Below are 18,037 nucleotides of genomic sequence, written 5' to 3'. Positions count from 1 at the left end.
GTGGAAAAAGGGTAGGCTCAGGGGCCAGACAGGTCCCATCTGGAATCCAGCTCCTCACTTCTGAGCTGCAGGACTTGGGGAAAGTCACTTAACTTTCCAAGGCTTGAGGTTTCTCATCTGAAAAACAAAGCGAATAGTCCCCACTGCACAGGGCTGTTATGAGGAATGGGTGACTTGACACACAAAGCACCTGGCATGTACTAGAGGCTCAGACTGTTAGTTCCTTGCTTTTATCCGAAATACCAAACAAAACAAAACAAAACAAAAAAAGAAAAGAGCTGTTTCCTGAAGCTAGTAGCTTGTGCCACATAATTCCATTCTCTGGGTATAAGCCTCCATCTCTTACCTAGAAGCATAGGTAGAATTCACCCTGGAGCCACTGTGGGACAGCTACAGCAGCCAATCTCCTCCTCAAGGTTCCCACTGTCCTGGAGGCCCCGCAACCACGAGCACTCTCCAGGAATCCTCCCCATCTTCCTATGATCCAGGAACTAAGGGGTTAACACTCAGCACATACTTTGGTTGGCTGGTGCCCAACCATGCCAGTTGTTAAATGTCTCCCCGATGATAAAAGGGAGTAAGATTTGGGAAACTGGAAAGACATATCAAGACCTTTCTCCAGAGACACAGTCTTATCCAGGAAACAGGAACCGGGAGCTATAAAAAGAATAAAAGCTACTATGTTCTGACCCCCAAATGAGGTGCTAAAATCTAAGTCAGAAGCCACACATGCAGTTCAGATTTTTTTTTTTTTGACTTTTCATTGAAGTGAAATACACACATAGAAAAGAGTATGCATTGGATGAATTTTCACAAAGTGAACACATCGAGTAACTAGCACCCTGAGCAGGAAACTGAACAGAACCAGTCCTTTCCAAATGTCCCCTGCCTCCTTTTATTTAAAAAAAAAAAAAAAGATTTTAAGGGAGATCCCTGGGTGGCTCAGCGGTTTAGCGCCTGCCTTCAGCCCAGGGCGTGATCCTGGAGTCCCGGGATCGAGTCCCAAGTCAGGCTCCCTGCATGGAGCCTGCTTCTCCTTCTGCCTGTGTCTCTGCCTCTCTCTGTGTATGTCTCATGAATAAATAAAAAAGATTTTAAGATCTTATTTATTTATTTGAGAGAGAGCAAGCACAGGGGGGAGGGGAGGGGAGGGGGTGAAGCAGAGTCCCCGTTGAGCAGGGAGCCCACACAGGGCTCCATCCCAGGGCCCTGAGATCACGACCTGAGCAGACACTTAACAGACTGAGCCATTCGGGTGCCCCTCCCGACTCCTCCTTGTAACTGACTAGAACCAAGAGTCCCCATGAAATTGACTTCTAACATCATAGATTAGTTTTGCCTGTTTTCGTACTTTATATAAATAGAATCCCACTGTCAAATCTGGCCTGCCCGCCACCTATTTTAGCACACCCTGCAAACTAAGAATGAAATTTACACGTATAAATATTTGAAAATATGTAATCCTAAAGGGAGAATATTTCACGAGATGTGAAAAATATATGGAATTCAAATTTCAGTGTCTATAAATAAAGTTTTATTGGGACACAGCCACACTCATTTATTTACATACTGTCACTCTACAATAGCACTATCGAGTAGATACAGCAGAAACTATATAACCTAAAGAAGAAGAAGAAGAAGAAGAAGAAGAAGAAGAAGAAGAAGAAGAAGAAGAAATAATAATAATAATAATAATAATAATAATACTATCTGATCTGGCCCTTTCCAGAAAAAGTTTACCGACTCCTATTCTAGTGCATAACGCTCATTGAAATACAAATTCGCTTCTCTGGGGCTTATAGCTAGGAGTGAAACTGCAGGGACACAGATATGTTCAGCTTTAACAGACACTACCAAGAAGACTTCCAAAAATATACCCTCATTTTTAAGAGAAAAGCTGAAACCTGGAGTGGAAACCATAATGTCAGTTTTAAGAGAGGCTGGGAGAAATTACAGGGAGTGATCTCATCCAGAATTGAGCAAATATGATTAGAAAATCATTAGGGCCTCCAAGTGGAGAGGGAAAATACCAAGAGTTACTAGGCTTACACTTCTTTTTGCTCTTAGTCCACACACGGTCTTTAAAAATGCAGTTCCCTTTAATATTGCCATGCTCTATGGAAATTGACAGCAGTGAAAAAGTCATGTGTCTGCTTGGGATCTTGGAGTAGACACTGACTTTGTCATTCAGGCCACATAAGAGCACCACGATGAGCCCTGCGGTAGTTAATCCGAATTGCAGCTAAAATATCCAGGAAGACATTAGCAGCTCCTGATTTTATCCTTTCCTAAGTTGAAACATGCACATGGGCAGCAACTATAACTCACACCCATCCTCCCAAGCAGCCACAAGGAAGCTGAGTCCTGTGCTGGGTCCAGCCAGCAGCCCAGCTACAGGTCAGGGTCAGTCTTCCAGGGTCTTCACAGCTGAACAGCATGACACAGGCAGGGCGCCCTCTGTCTTTGAGATGGAGGTTCCGGTGATGCCACCCATCTCCTAAAGGCACTTCCCTGGAGTCATCCCCCGCCACACACCTGCCTCAAATTTCAAGTAGGACGTTTTCAGTTCTTTCAAATGACATTTTTCCTCTTAGAGGGGAATTGCTTCTGATTGTTTAAGGACCACATTCATCATGAAAGGGATTCAAATCAACGGTGTCTGTCTTAATTGCACAATCCTGTTGACTTCTAAGACAGCAGCCTCGTGAATGACAGCAGAGCCTCATTTCTTGCTGTCAATCTCCCCAGCTAAACCAGGAAGGACCTGGCTGGTGAGTGTGGGCTCACCGGTATGAGGACGGAGCCACTCTGGCCCTGCATCTTCCCAGAGCAGAAGGCAGCATCCTGTGGAACAATCCTGTAGGGCCTGTGGGCATGTTACACTCGGCCCATCCTGGAAGAAAACCCAAAGTCCTCCTGGCCCTCCAGTGGCCCTCTTGAGATGGGCTCTCTGGTGCCCCTAAAACCCACTTCTCAGTTCCCTACTGCATGCAGAAAAGCAACGCTGGTGTTTAAGAGGTCAGGAGTCATTTCTCAGCAAGAGCATTAACTTTTTGTCCATGTGAAAACATACATATGATATACACATCCATAAAACAGATTTCATTTCTCCCCAGAAAGGGAAGCTAACCAGAACTTGAGCATGGCCAGAATAGAAAGAGGACGAGCTTTAGAGTCAAAAGAGTGAGTTCAAGGCCATTTACTGGTTGGGGATGCTTGCCAGAGTCTCTTCCCCCTTCCAATCTCGTCTTCATCATACTCGAGAAAGTGAGAGTAATAATAACTTCCACTTCATGTGGTTGCAGGAAAGATCAAATGAGGTATGTGTGAACACAAACGCTGTGTAAACCATAAAACATCACAGGAAGTGGTGGAGGAAAGGAGCTACCACTTAACGTCCTGTTCCTGATCCACCGTTAATTAATCAAGTCTTTGAGGCAGTTCCTCTGCCGATGGAGACCCCAGCCCCACGGTAAGGACCTCAGTCAACTCAGCACCCAGCTGGCAGCCATCAATTGGCCATCTATTAACAGCCAATTATCTGGGCAGCTTAATTAATCTGTGCACCACGTGCTCCGATCTCCCAGAGATCCTAGAAAACAATGAGCCTGATATATAGGTGCCAGCTAATTTTTCAATGGCCATCAAGGAATTTGACGTGCATTATGCCTGTGTGTTGCAGCTGCGAGTGATGGGCGCATAAATATTGATTGGACCAGTCTCTCTGTGGCTTGGCGGGGCCGGGGGTGGGGGCTAGGGGAGTAATGAATGACTAGGGTGTTCTCCGAGGAACAAGAGGAGCTACATAAATCTTCAGTCCCGACCATGGGGAAGAAAATCCTAATTTCTAAACCTTAGTGAGACAAGGAAGAGAGGCAGGGAGCCCTCTTTGGAGAGAGCTTGTCAAGATGGGGCGGTCACACCCTTTCTATAGATGCTCTCCTGGCCCCGAATGAGATGCAAATTGGGTTTAAACAGCCGGGATCATTAGGAAGGAGGCAGCTGGGTGGCTGTTCTCTTCATCTGGGAATTCAAACCCAATGGCAGGAACATGTGAGCGCGCCGCTCTCTCCTGCATTTCCTTGAAAGATCTCTGTAGTGCTTACAGTTAAGAAGACAAGTGACATGAGGAGAATTTAATTATTTTTTTAAGTGCCTAATCTTGTCTCTGCGAACGGTAAGCGGGAGAGACGCGGTACTTGGAAGCAGCAGCGTGCAGGAGGCAGTGGGGGAGCGGCTCCCTCGTTCCTGCGGAGCAGGGCATCCGAGCCCGACGGGCAGGGCAGCCCCTTCCCTCCGGCCTTACGGACCCTAGTTCATCCCGGGCAGCGGGGCCGCAGGCCGCTCCTGACCCCGGCTGCAGCCTGCAGGGAAGTCCCCGGCTCCTGTCCCCCAAGCTCCCCACCTCTCCCTGGGGCTCCCAGCCCAGGGTCCCGGGGCTCCGTGCTCCAGACCCCACCAGCTCTCCAGGAGACGCAAAGATGGGGACGGAGAACGTGGTGGAGGGGAGAGCTGCTGGGGAGACAGGCGCAGGAGGACAGAGGACCCCCACTCACAGCACGGAGACCCCCTCCTCTCTCCCCCCTCAGCTTCCTGGCTCTCATTAGGTCCTGTGATGGCAGCAGCTGCTGCCAAATGCAAAGGCTGCTGCCCCAGAAGGTCACATCAGGCCATTTATTCTGAAATACCAAAATACCAGAGCCAGCAGATTTCAGGAGCTTCTGCAGAATTCCCCCGGGCACCCGAGTACCGTGTGTGTTCCTCCAGAGCCCAGAGGGGTTCTTTCTTAATCAGCTCAACATCTGAGGACTCAGAGACTGATTTATTTTTTGGTTAATCTAGCGTTTCTGGTAAAATAATTAAAAGATAAGTAAGAGACACGGAGTATCTGTGGCATAATTATTTATAGCCACGAGGTCTCACTTGGGCGTGATCTGTGGGTCACCCAAATCGATGGAGACTGCTGGTGGGGCCAGTGGGAGACGGACGCGGGGCCACAGCACGCCCCCACCCCCCATCTCACAGCTGGGGAGACTGGGGCCCAGGGGAAGGCCCTGAGTTACCTCTGGCTCTGCCAACGGGCTGCAGGCGAACAAGGAAGGCCAGAGGGTGACGCTGCACCCACTGCAGACTGGGGAGCTCCCAGGGGAGGGAGCGAGTCTCTGAGGCAGTTGGGGGGCACCGCAGCCAGTGGCAGAGTCAGCAGCCACCAGAGAGGACGGTGGGCACAGCCACACTCACTACCCAGGCAAATGGTGAGTCCGTGATGTGGGGCTCTGGGGTGGAATGTGCCAAAGCCACGGCAGGGTTCACAGACTGGCCCGGAGAGACAAGCGGGGGAATGTGTCCCTCCTCCCTAATTCAGATGCTTTTCCAGAAGTGCCACTGGGACTTTGAGATGCTCTGGATGAGGGACAAAACTGTACACGTTGGACAGTAAACGAGGACACAGCAACACATTTCTTCAAATGTGCCTGATAAGGGATAAGAGTGTTCTGGAAATCTGGGATGGAAAGCTGTGGGAGAGGATGCAGGAAAGGAGGTAGACGAGATGGCCGGGAACCAGGCCTGCGTGGAGACCTGGGGCCTCGGCGTCAGCCACCGCAGCCTCATTCTGTCCCTGGGCCGTTTACAAACGGACCTGTGGAAATTAACACTTTTAAATGATACAAACACAGGAGCAACCTTGAAAAAGGATAGTCTCTTGACAGGCTGGGGAGGCTCTTGACAGGGACGTTAATTTCTCTTTCCTTCTTGATTTTGCCCCTTGGTTTTCTCCGATTTGAGCAGGATTCGTTCTGTGCCTCCAGAACATCTGAGACAGGGATTCCCGGTCTTTGTTTCTAAAAGGAGGAGGCCACTCAGGGGAACAAGGGTTCAGGGAGACAGCTCCCGAGAGTGACTCAAAGGGAGTCCCTCAGAACAGATCCATAGGTCCTGAGAACAGGGCCTCCCGCCTGGCCCTGCAGGGGTGTGCTGGCTGGGAAAGCAAGCTGGGACATGGGTACCACCCAGGACAGGCCAAAAACCAACCAAGATGGAGAGATGATTCTCACCCACCTAAAGGCCCAGGTTTTGGGGGTGGGGAGAGAGCTCAAGGTTAAAAAAAAAAAAAAAAATGCAGCTTCTTGTGATCCACAAAACAAAGACACGCCATTTCTTGGACACCTGACATTCCAACCTGCTACTTTCATATTTCCCATTCTCTTACAGCAACCCCTGCTGGACCACAAGGCAACACTACCCTCCACCTGCTCTGAGAACCGCCGCAGAGGCAAAAACAGCCCAGCGCAGGACACAGGTACCAGCACACAGGAGTGGATGAATGGGCCAACATTCATCTGACAGTGGGCTCCTTGTGTTCTTGCCAGAATCAAAATTCCCTGGACACAGTCCAATATGCATGCACTGAGTATCAGCAGATTAATAGGGTCTCTCTAAAATTCATGATTTTTTTCTAATGGGAGAAATGATCTACTAAATGGGGAATAAAATAACAGTGTCATATACTCAAGGTATTTGCGGTATGCAAATATTACAGAAAGACAAGCTCTTTTCTGATAGTGTTTGCTATATTTCTAGTAGAGCACAAATACATCTACATGGGCCCGAGGCACTTTATTCAAAGCCTTTACATTTCCAATACCTTCCTCAAAAAGTACCCTCAGGCCTCAAATTCTTTTGCTTTTACTAAGCCCTAAGCCCCTGGACTAAATTTAGTTTCTTGGAAGTAAGAGACAAATTTGCTGCTTTTTTTTTTTTAATTCTGTCAGTTATTGTATAATTCTCCAAATGGCAAACAAACGATATTGGAAAGAAGAAATGAAAACATTTTTCAGGTATTTTTAGTGGTACAGTATTTATCACTAAAATACAGTTTGAATTAAGACACCAAACTTGTTATATGATTTTCAATTAGGAATTAGAGCTCTGCAGAATTTGGGGGTGGGGGACCTGGTAAAAGAATCCAATCAACATTAAAAAGTCAAACTTAAAGAAATCTTTACTTGAGCTATTAATAGAACCAGCCCTTCTTGGAACCAAAAAAAAAAAAAAAAAAAAATCCAATTAATTTCCTTAAACCAGGAGTGCAGCATGCCTTCTCTACATCAGTTGGATTGTGACAAGGCATAGGTTTTATTTTATTATCAGGCCCACTTTGGAGATCCCATCACTAGGTGAATGAGGATGCTTTTCAATGCTGGCTGGGAAGGCAAAGAAGGACCCAGGAACTAGAGCCTGTAGCAAACCCCAGGGAAGGTGACTTGCTGCATGGACTCTATACAGAGGGCTCCCTGGCCCAGGAACCCCGGCCATAGTCTCCAGTCCCTCCACCAATTCCCCGACTTCTCTAAATGGTTTTAAGGGAAGATGAGCCCACTGCTCATGCTTTGGAAAATAAGCTCACCCCCTCCATCACAGTGGGAAGGTGCCTGGGCGAGATTAAAAACTTCCCTAAGGCTTCCACATGCCCAAGGCAGGAGCTCTCCCCCGGAAAAGGAATGAACATTTCCTAGGAAAAGCTGGGGTACTGAACTCACTCCAACTGAGTTTTTTCCCCTACAATAGACAAATGTTCCATCCGAATCCCTACCACTGAGGCAACAATCAGCCCTGGCAATGATTCCTAAATCAGTGGTGCTTCAACCACTGGATGCAACCCTCCCCATCGGGGTGCAAAGAAGCCTCCTCTGCCCCAGATGACCTCCTCCAAGGGCAGAGCACGATTTCCCTTCAAGGTGGTTCCCTCACAAATTACAACATCCTCTGCCTTCCCTGGAGCTCTCCAAAGGCAAGTGTCTAGGGATGAGCCATGGAAACGCTGGAAAGTAGGTTGGGAAGCACAGACTGTAAATATCCCTAGCCTTACCCCATCAGCCACAAGTGCAGACCCAGGCAGTCCACATAGCATGGCGGCATGGAAGGAGCCTGTCCCAAGATGACCCTATTCCATTCTGATCCCTGATGCTGCCACTTAGTAATAACCTTGTTATCTTGGGCCAATTGTAGAACTTCATCATTCCGTCTCAACTGCATAAAAGTATGATCTGCCCTATATCAAGTGAGCCAATATGCCATGAAATAGAGTTTGTGAATTTGTAAAGCACTACACAAATGCTAGCTACTGTTATTTCACCTGAGTGCACATGCTCACACGAGCTCGGTCCTGGAGGAACTCAAGAAGAATGAAATAATTCGGCGGCCATACTTACATGGGGCCAACCAAACCACAAAAAAATCAACACACTTGGTATTCTTCATCTAGCTCCAAATGATACCCATCGATAGGCCGCTTCAGACTCACATGCAACACTTATAAAGACAGTGATTCTAGAACCTTCTCCCAAACCCACAGAATCATAATCACTGCAATAAACCCAAAACTTGTATGTTAAATGAGCTCTCCAGGGGTCCTGAGGTGCAGTCAGGTTTGGGAACCAGCTGCAGTCCTCTGGACAGGATGTGCAAATTTCCAAAACAGATCAGTCCCAGCAATAAAACTGTTCTGGCGCCAAGAAGGACTCTTTGTCTCTCCATCTCTTTCCTCAGATACATGTACCAGACACAAATACACACAACACATAGATGTGGACACACAAGGTCATACACCCAGGGTGAAAAACAGAAAGGAGAAATACACTAAGAAGGGGGCCTGATAATAAAAGGTATCAAGATTTTAATTGTGCTTCTACAGAATACAGGAAATGGGAAGAAGAAATAAGATGTTCAGACAAAAAGCAAAGGGTCAAAACTAGAAGACCCCCTCTTCCATGCCTGCACCCACTATGCCCAGAATTCCACTATTAGACCACTCCCCCAATCCCATCCACTATGCATTTGTTTATAATTCTGACTCAACCAGGAATCTGTGAAAGCCTTCCCAGCTCCCTGCAAAGGGGCACGGACACAGTATCCCCATCACAACAGCCCCCAAACCTAGCACAGAGCCTGGCATCTAGCTGTACTCAGTAACTGTGTGTCCAGCGCACACCAGGTAAGGATGAGAGACAAAGTGCACAAAGAGGGATACAGATTTCTTGTCCCAGCTCCCTGGTGTAAACTAAGAATAAGTAAGCATACGGTAATGAGGTTCAAGGCAAAACGGAGAGAGTTCACGTCCCTGCAGGCATCATTAACTGCATCACAAGGAGCAGAACCACCCCAGGGAGAAAGAAGAAAAGCTCTCCAGATCTCCCTGCAGGTGCAGGTGTGGGGTTAGGAAACTGATCCAGTGCTCCAAAGGCTGCTTGAAGTCACCAGTCTGATCCCATCACTCCCCTGCTTACTAACCCCTCCCAGGGCCCCTAGCACCCACAAGGTCCTACCCAATCTGACCCTTATATACCTGCCCTCAACCTCATTCCTGTCATCAGCCATGGTTTACGTGGCTGTGGTTTACGCTCAAATTATGCCAAACTCACACAACCTGCTGTGTCATTCCTCTCAGCCTGTTTGGTACAGTTAACCTCTACCTGGAATGCCCTCCCTACCTCCTGGCAAAACTACTGTTCATCTTTCTCAACTCAGTTCTGTTACATCCTCCTCCTCCAGGAAGTCGCCAGGCTCCCATGACACCCAGAGCACTGAGCCCCGTTGGCCCTCAGCAAACTGCATGGTCCTGGCCCATTCCTGAGCAAATCCCCTACCTCCAGAGAGCCAATTCTGCATCTCTGGACCCACAGCACCTAGCGCATTGCTTGTGGAACCCAACTGGGCATTAGCAAGGTTCCAGAAGACTTAGCTAAAAGGGGATCTGGGAGACACCTTGATACAGTGGAAAGATTCTGAATATCAGAGGTCTGAGTTCCAGAGGGATCTAAGGCAAGGTACAAAGACTGAACCTGTTTCTTAATCTACGAAATTAGGATACCACCCAATTTATATAATTACTTACGAAGAAGCACCCACTGTGTGCCTAGCACAAGGCGGGTCCTCTGTACTACACTTCCCGGGGAGACTCCCCTCTCTCCCCCTTCTGCCCCCTTTTTGGCCTCCTGCTTCAAACCACAACCTCCTCCAACGGCTTTTTCCCAGTTCACAGATGTTGCCTGGCTGTCCTCCTTCTGGGTCCCAAGGCCGGGTCTGTGGAAGAGGAGACGGAGGAACGGGGGCTCTGAATTAAAGCAAAGCGTGAGTCTGGAGGGAGAACCTCCCGGCTGCGCTTGGGCAGGAGTTGGAAAAGCCGCTTCCATCCTCATTTGCCCCAACTCCCTACCAACACCAAGGCGTGTGCTTGAGGAGCCCGTGCTCCTCGGCGGCGTTCAGGGCACATTCAACGTCCCACGCAGCCGAAGAGCTCGGGGACAACTGGGAAGCGCGGTGGCGGCAGGCCGGCGGCCCGGCAGCAGGCGCGGTGCACAGGCGCGGCGCACCCCGGGCCTCCGGCCTCCCCGGGTCGGGCCTGGCAGCCGCGGGAGGAGGCAGGTCAGCGCCGGGCGGGACTCCTCGCGGGCGCCAGCCCCGCCCCCGCCCCCCGCCGCCCCCGCCGCCCCGCGCCCCGGGACCAAGTTCAGCGCCCCGCTCCGTCCGCGAGCGCGCCCGCCCCCCGCCCACGCTCCGGGGGTCCCCCGGGTGCCCCGGGCCCCTCTCAACCCAGGAGCGTCCGTCCGTGGCCGCACCCGGCGCCCCGCCCCCTGCTTCCCGGGGCCGCGCGCTCGCCCGCAAGCCGCCGCCCGGGCCCGTACCTTGGGGGTCTGCACTTCGGGTCCCGGCGGCACCTCCAACTTCCTCTTGGTCACCCAGAAGAACAGCAGCACGGTGATCCAGAGCACCCCGAAGATGGGCAGCGCCAAGCGGCGACTCAGGCGCCGCATGGTCCCGTCTGCCCGGTCTCGTCCGCGGCGCGGCGCCCCGGGGCACCCCCTGGCGGCCAGGGCGGGCGGGGCAGGAGCCCGGGAGAGCGGGGCCCCGGGGTCCGGGCGCCCGGGCGGCGAGGAGCGGCTGCGCGCCCGCCCGCTGCGGAGGGAGGCGAGCAGGGGCGCGGAGGCGGGGGGGGGGGGGGGCGGCGAAGGGCGGCCGAGCCGGAGACCCGCGCGCCGGAGAAGCGCAGCCGAGATGCTCCCCGCGCCGCCGCCGCCGCCGCCGCCGCCTCGCCCGCCGCCGCCTCGCCCGCCGCCGCCGCGGGGAAACGGGCTCGAGCTGCGGGCACGCAGGAAGGCGAGGCTGTGCCGGGCACCCCGGAGGGACACGACGAGGACGGGAGGGAGCGCAGCGCGCGTGGGCCCGGCAGACCCACTCCGGGGAGCCCGGGCGGGAGCGGGCGGGAGCGAGCGGGGCTCTGCGAGGGGGCGCTACCGCCGCCCGCCGACCGAGGCGCACCGCGCGGCTCCGGGGCCGGCCTGGGGCGGGGCGGGGCGGGCGGGACCGAGCCTGGACCTCGGGCCGGCCCGGGAGGACTTTCCCGCCGCCGCGGGGGCTGCACGTGGCGCTCACTCCCGGGCCCGCCCCCAGGGCCCCCGCCCTCGCGGAGCCCGCGCCGCGCTGCCCCGCCCGCCTCCCGCCTCCCGCCTCCCGCCTCCCTCCCGGGCGCTCCAGACCCGAGACCCGAGGCCGAGGCCGAGTTCAGCCAACTCCCCGGGGTGTCTCTCTGCCCGCCCGCAGGTGCCAGGCAACTTTTTCTGCTTCATGGAACGCTGAGCTGGTCTAAATTTAACTTTAAAGACATCTTTTTAAAAATTAAGGCGCAATTATCTCCCCGAAGGGTTTTCTGTCCCTGTAGAGCGCCAGGGCTCCGTGCTCGTAGGAAGCGCGGACCCAAAGGTGTGCCAACCCTGTGGGGTACTGGGAAAAGGACCCTGGGATAGACGCCTTTCCCAAATGCCTCTGGAATGTGCATTCTCCTTTTTGCAGAGTCCCACCGTTTTGGTCTGGAGGCAGAGCAAACTAGGAATTGGATTCCCACGTAGGCCTCAGCTCCGCGGGAGTAATGGTGCTGTCACAGGACTAGGGGGTTCCAGGCCCGGGTCAGACCTAACCAGCTGTGCGAATATTGAGCAAGTCCTTTACCGTTCCCTAGCCCTAGATCCTTCGTCTGTAAATGGTGGGGATGGTAGTAACACCTCCTCTGACAGTGAGTGAACAGCTGTGAAAGCTGATTTCAAGGTGCTGGTGTTATTCTGATCGTTTGATCCCTCCAACAGGGGTATTAAAAACTCTGTCCTGCCTGGGGAACGGTGACTGCCAGAACTGTGCCATTTCAATGTACACAACCGTAGCCAGAGGGGTGCTTAGGTCATTAAGTTGCTGGGGTAGGTGAGGATGATGAACCCACCGCTGTTGTAGCCACCATCCTTCTGCCTCTCCTCACAGAGCTCAGCATAGGGGAAGCCCCATACCCTATCTGCAGGTGGGACAGGTGGGAAGCAGTGCTCTGGAATTCATTCTCCAGTAAAATGGAGCCCCCCAAGAAGTGGGGTCAGTTACGGAGGAATCTGCTGAAAGCTCCCTGTGCTTGGTGCCTTGTCATTCAGCCACAGGGCAGTCCTGCTTCGTGGCTCCAAAGACTCCTTGGCCAGGCTGTATGTAACAAGCTTTGGGTTGGGAACAGAGGTGACAATCAACCCAAAAAAGCTGAGTACGCTTGGCAGCCCATCTTCAGATTCAGCTGAACTCTCAGACCATCATACAGAACCCGGGCCAAGGAGGCTGGGGGGTGGGGTGGGGGTCCAGGGCTCGCTTTTAGTAGAACTCTGTATGCTGAAAGGTTGGGTAGGCTCCCCAGCTGCCACTTTGGCCAGGCAAAAATCCAGGGAGGACTAAGGAGAGCAGACCGAGAACCCATCCCTGCAGCATCCTGAGCTCCCTGGATCTCTTCCAGGGGCCTCAGCCTGGACCTGCGGGCTCCAGCCTGTGCTGCGGCAGGCTCCGCAGGGGACCCCCAGGCAAGCCGCTGAGATGCAGTCGGCTCCAGGCAGGAGCTGCAGCACCACACCGTAGTCCATTGCTCAGCGCTTTGTGATGTGCTGCTTCTGAGTACCAGATGGCAGACAGTTACACAACCGCCAGGCTTTAGGGATGGTGCGGTGGCACCACACTGCCTGCAGCCGAGGGGCTGAGGTGCTTCATTCTGTTTGACTTCTGGGGAAACCAAGGCCCTGGGTATCCTGAGGCAGCTCCACACAGGACCTGCAATGCCTAGGAGAGCAGGGATTGCCTTCCAAGGCGCTGGCTTCTCGGGTCATTATTTTGAAGTGGAGAAGATTCTCTGGGCCTATGGAAGCTGTCAAGGGAATCCAGTTTGCCAAGTATCATTACGTGATCTAGCCAAAAGGCATATTAATCTGGGTTGTTGGACCAGTAACTGTTCATCAGGATTGAAATCCACTTCAGGTGGGACATCAAACATCTGGAAGCCAGGTGAGTCCCCACACAGGACCCAGCCCTGTAGGTCTCTCCCAGGACCCAGCACGGGGTCCTCCACGCCCTGCCGGATATTTAAAACTTTAATAACCAGCTTAAGTAATGCAGAGCACAGTTGATCCCAGTGGGGGATTAGCTATCACTGGTGATTAATCCAAGTTACTTTTTTCTCATCACAGACTTATATGGGGAGGAAAAGCTCCTAGCAAAAGATTTAACATGGCAGGAAATAAGATGAATTAAATAAGTATACTCATTAGGAATAAGGAATTAGGAATAACCGGGTGCGCCACAGTGGATCTACCTCTCTGGCCCTGATGTTCCTGAGCAAGTTCCTCATTTCTCTGGGTCTCAGTTTCCCCATCCATAACATCATGCTCTCTCAGAGACCCTTCCAGCTCACACACCTAGGGTCCTAGCCTTCCTTGTCCCTGGATTAGGACTCTTTCTGCCACTCCTATCGTTGGCAGGTTCTGTGCAAACTGTTCTCTCCTCACAGCCGAAGACATTAGAGAGGAAATTGGGTATCGGAGCAGATGTGAGTCATTCATGTTAGTATAAAAACTATGGAATAAAACCCATTATGGCCCCGGAAAGCTGTGTAAAGCAGCATATGGAGCAAATGTAAGCTGGAAGCAGGGGGGAAGCTGTGAAGTCCAATGCACATGCTCTCCAGCGGCTTTTGCTTTGGGTTTTCACACTTTGCTTCTGGCTTCCTTGAGCTGTCCTCTCGTCATTCTCACTGAGCTTGCTGCAGAGCCTGCAGCCTTTTGTTCTTTCGGATCCAATTCCCTGCATCCTTCCTCTCTGCCCACTGTGTGACTTAAGTGAGAGAGTGTGTGTGCATGCGTGTCTTCCATCTGCATGCTTATTAGACCTGTCACCACCAGCGAGATGCCCTCTGTGCCAACCGAATGAGATTTTACCCACAGAGGCCCGGACAGCTTTCTGCTGAGGTCTTTCCGGGGAAAGGTAACTGGTAGCAGGGCAGATTGTAGCCCAGTGGAGAGATGAGGCACACGCATGCTGGCCCAGCACTGGCAGGGTCCCTGGCAGCAGAAGGTAGCACACCAAGAATTCAAAGATGTCTTGTCTTTATTCCATAGTCATACAGACACAGGTCTTGGGGCCAACTCCTGCAGTCTGCTCCATTCAAATTCTCCAACTGTAAATAATACATCAGCCCCTTTGCCTCTATGTTCCTCTCCCTTTCCCCTGCCACCATGGATTCGGTCACGACCACATGCCCCAAGCCTCTTGCAAGGCTTTTTGATAAAGTGAGGATAGAGTAGTTGAGGCTGCATGGTAAATGAGAATTGCCAATCTCCCTACCTCCTCTCTCTGCCACATTGGTGCATCTTTGTCAGAAGGATAAAGCCAACCGGCTTTTCCTCTTATCTTTGATGAGTAGGTGGGTGGCTTTATCTAAGAGATCTGAGAATCACCTTTCTGGATCTTTCTTCTCTATCCATTAAACAACTCCTTTCGCCATCCCGCTTCCCTCAACGCCTCCTCCCTTTTCTTTCCCCCTAGGTAGGATTTGCTTCCTAGAAAGGGATTTGTATCTTTGCATTTCAAAAGCCTGCTTCTTCTTTCACTATTTGAAATGCACCCCCCCCCCAACTTTCTTTGTTCCTTACCCAAATACAAAATAGAAAACTACTCTTGCCACAATGATATGTCTTCCCTGGTTGTAGAAAGTGATTTGGTCTTCAGTGGTAGTGTCTTGCAGTGACCTGAGCCATGAACCACCACCACCACCCACCCACCCATCCAGAAAGTGCTAAGTTCTAATTGCATGAAGGGGAGACCTGATCAGCTTACAGAAAAGTAGAGGAAAATTCTTCAACCTGAATTACCTAGAAGGGTCTCTGAAAAAGAAGATACAAGAGGAAGAAACGGAGGGATTCAGACAGTTGTCGTTTACTCCCCACCCCCGGTCCCCAGAATTTCAGGCAGCCAGGTCTGACAGCCACCTGCATCATCTCTGACTGTCAAAGACAGTCCTTGGTAGGCTTAAGCTTCGAGGCATTTGTGAAAGGTAGAAGGGAGTAGGAGAGCTGGAATCCCAGAAAGAGCAGAACTGAGGTGGGTTCTTTCCAATCTTTTGGGAATGTCAACAGTGAGAGGAACCAAGCATACCCCAGGGGATAAATGGGACAAACCTAATTTCCAGGACAACTTCCAGGGTCCAGGGGCATGTCCTGTAATTGAGTCATGAGTGGTTATTGCATATTGAGCAGGGTGACCACGTGCCCCAGTTCACGTGAGAAATTCCCAGTTTATTCCTATTTTCCTGGCATAATTATTAATAGCCCCCCTTTGGCTTTTAAGAAATTGCTATTTTAGACAATGAATTACATGACCACTCTAATGGATAGGAGGGCTTCCAGTGATGTTGCTAAACATGAGATTGATTTTCTTAGGTGACTAAATACGTGGGTCTTTGCTATTAAAAGTTCTTTTGTATGTGTGTTGAGCTCAGGATAATCTAAATGTTCATGTGGGGCACTTTTCAGAGTAAATGATATTCAAGACATTTATCCAAAGATGAGACAAGGTGGACAAATTGAGCTAGCTTTAAATAGGAAATAATTCTATTGCCCACATCAGTCAGTGTCTGATCCCATTTACCAGCTGAAGGCATTTTACCCACCTAGCTGCTCACACATTCCAGAAAGCAGCCGGGTTCCCGGCACAGATGTCCTTTCAGAGGGCATGGGTCCCTGACATCAGACTCTAATTATCCCTCCAACTGTCTCTCCCTTTCGCCTACATACCTACACAGGCCATGAAAGAAACATGAACAAGTACAGCGGGATAGAGTCAGGGAGACAACAGTGTAAGCACAGTGGTAGCAGCGGAACTGGCATTCAACCTTCATTCTGAGGACACGGTGGGGGGGGGGGCGGGTAGGGGTACATGTGAGACTCATCCGGAGGCAGTTCCAACTGATCATTGCCAGCGTGGGTAAAGTGGTGCCAGAGTCTTCCAACTTCTCAACACAAACCAAAGTCTAGACAACTATGTGAAATCTCCTGAATCATAACTATTGTTAACAAATTCAATTTCCATCCTTCCAAAAATAAAAATAATATAAAAATCAGGTGGGCTAAACTAAACAGGTGTGCAGTCTGGAGCCAGCCTGCTGCTTGCCGGTTTACAACCTGTACATCAGCCATAAATGTTTTAATAAGCACTGATATTTCCCATGCATCATCATCGTTCTATTGACTTAGAACAGATATACCCAGCTCAGGAAACAGATCTTGCTACATTAGGGTCAGAAGGGGCCTTGGACAACATCTGGTTCAATGCTCCTTATTTTGTAATTAAGGAAAGTGGAGCCCCAAGAAGCTACATGATCTGCCTACAGCAAGAAAATGAGTTCATTGCTAAAGCCTAGGTTCTCCTGTATCTACCCAGACCCCTCAGTTCTCCAAGTGATGTCCCTCAAGTGAAATAGAGTGAAGACACTTTGGTGGAAGGGGGTGCTGCTAAGCCCAGAGGTCTCCAAGTAATCAGCAGAGCAATCAACAAACACATTGTGAGCACAGATTCTGAACAATTTGCTATGAGGAATATAAATAGATATAAGACCTATGTCCAGCTCTTCAAGAAAGTATAAGCTGGCCATTAGGGAGCAGGCTCGAGTGTTCAAAGACCTGATACCTCCTCTCTGTTGAGTCTCCAGTGAGTAATAACAGGAGTCCCCGGTAGAGGTGCTTCGGACCACTGGAGAAATAGATTCATTGCAACAGGAAAATTATTTTTGTAGCCATACTCTGCACCTGTCTTCAATTTCTCTAAGTGCTGTACAAATATTAATTAAACATAGACTGTTTGAAAAGTGCTTTCAGCATTTGAACTCAACTGGGCTGCATCAGAGGATAGTATTAATATCATCCCCCTGTTGGCAAAATGCTGTTTTTTAAAATAAAAATTCCTTCCCTTTTGCAGTTTTCTTCCACACAGACAATTTATTTTGCCCATCCTCTGGCTATTTCACCTTTTGTGTCATCATTTTCATGAGACAAGTGAAAATAATATTTCTCTTGTGCTCCAAAGAGCCAAATCCCTTTTTCTAGCTTGATCCGAAGAAGGCGGGTTTGCACAGTAATGGAAAGAAGCCTGATGTACAGTCGAAGCACAAATCCTCTGGGAGAAATAATGCATCTCTTTGGGAAAAAAAATAGCTTATACTTATGAGGTAGGAGATTTTCAATTTATAAAGGTTTCCTATTTCCCTCAATTGCCAGGATAACTGCGTTCCAGAAAGGTTAGGCTCCTCGTCCATAAGGCAGACCTGCCTCTTGGATCCGGAATGTAGATTTTGAAGTGATGAGTGCTGATAAGCATTCCTCTCCATCCCTGCACCACCGCCCCGGGGATTTTGAGGCAATGCGGATCCAAGGGTTAAAATCCATTACCCCGAGAGATGGCAAAGTTCCTCTCAGTGATTTCTTCCCCCATCACGGCTCTCAGGCCTGACTTCCAAATTGATTTCCTTAATAACTATTAAAGATCTTTTTAATTAAACCAGGCATCCTCTTCCTTGGCAAACTTTTCTTGATGACATCTCTGGTTAATTAAAGGTTTAAGCTGCAAAGACGTATTACATAAGAACAAGGGAAGCTGCTGCAGGATCCAGGGTTCTCCCCATCTTCTCTATGGCGGC

The 18,037-nt window shown here is 50.5% G+C and overlaps 1 protein-coding gene across 2 annotated transcripts in view; it reads right to left on the bottom strand.

The window, feature by feature from the left end:
- The window catches only part of GALNT14 (polypeptide N-acetylgalactosaminyltransferase 14), a 205,039-nt gene extending 194,005 nt beyond the window's left edge, over positions 1-11,034 (bottom strand). The window contains exon 1 of one of the 2 annotated variants that reach the window (XM_041755900.1): positions 10,686-11,034. In XM_041755900.1, coding sequence (XP_041611834.1) covers positions 10,686-10,814 — 129 coding nt within the window. In that variant the 5' untranslated portion in view covers positions 10,815-11,034. The remainder of the gene's footprint in view (positions 1-10,685) is intronic. The other variant, XM_041755899.1, reaches the window with a different exon arrangement.
- Between the last annotated feature and the right edge of the window lie 7,003 nt (positions 11,035-18,037).

The sequence above is a fragment of the Vulpes lagopus genome, chromosome 5 (genome assembly GCF_018345385.1).
Source record: "Vulpes lagopus strain Blue_001 chromosome 5, ASM1834538v1, whole genome shotgun sequence".
In the NCBI taxonomy this organism is placed as follows: Eukaryota; Metazoa; Chordata; class Mammalia; order Carnivora; family Canidae; genus Vulpes; species Vulpes lagopus.
The sequence above is the reverse complement of the archived record's forward strand: the minus strand, read 5'-3'. Positions and strand labels throughout refer to the sequence as shown.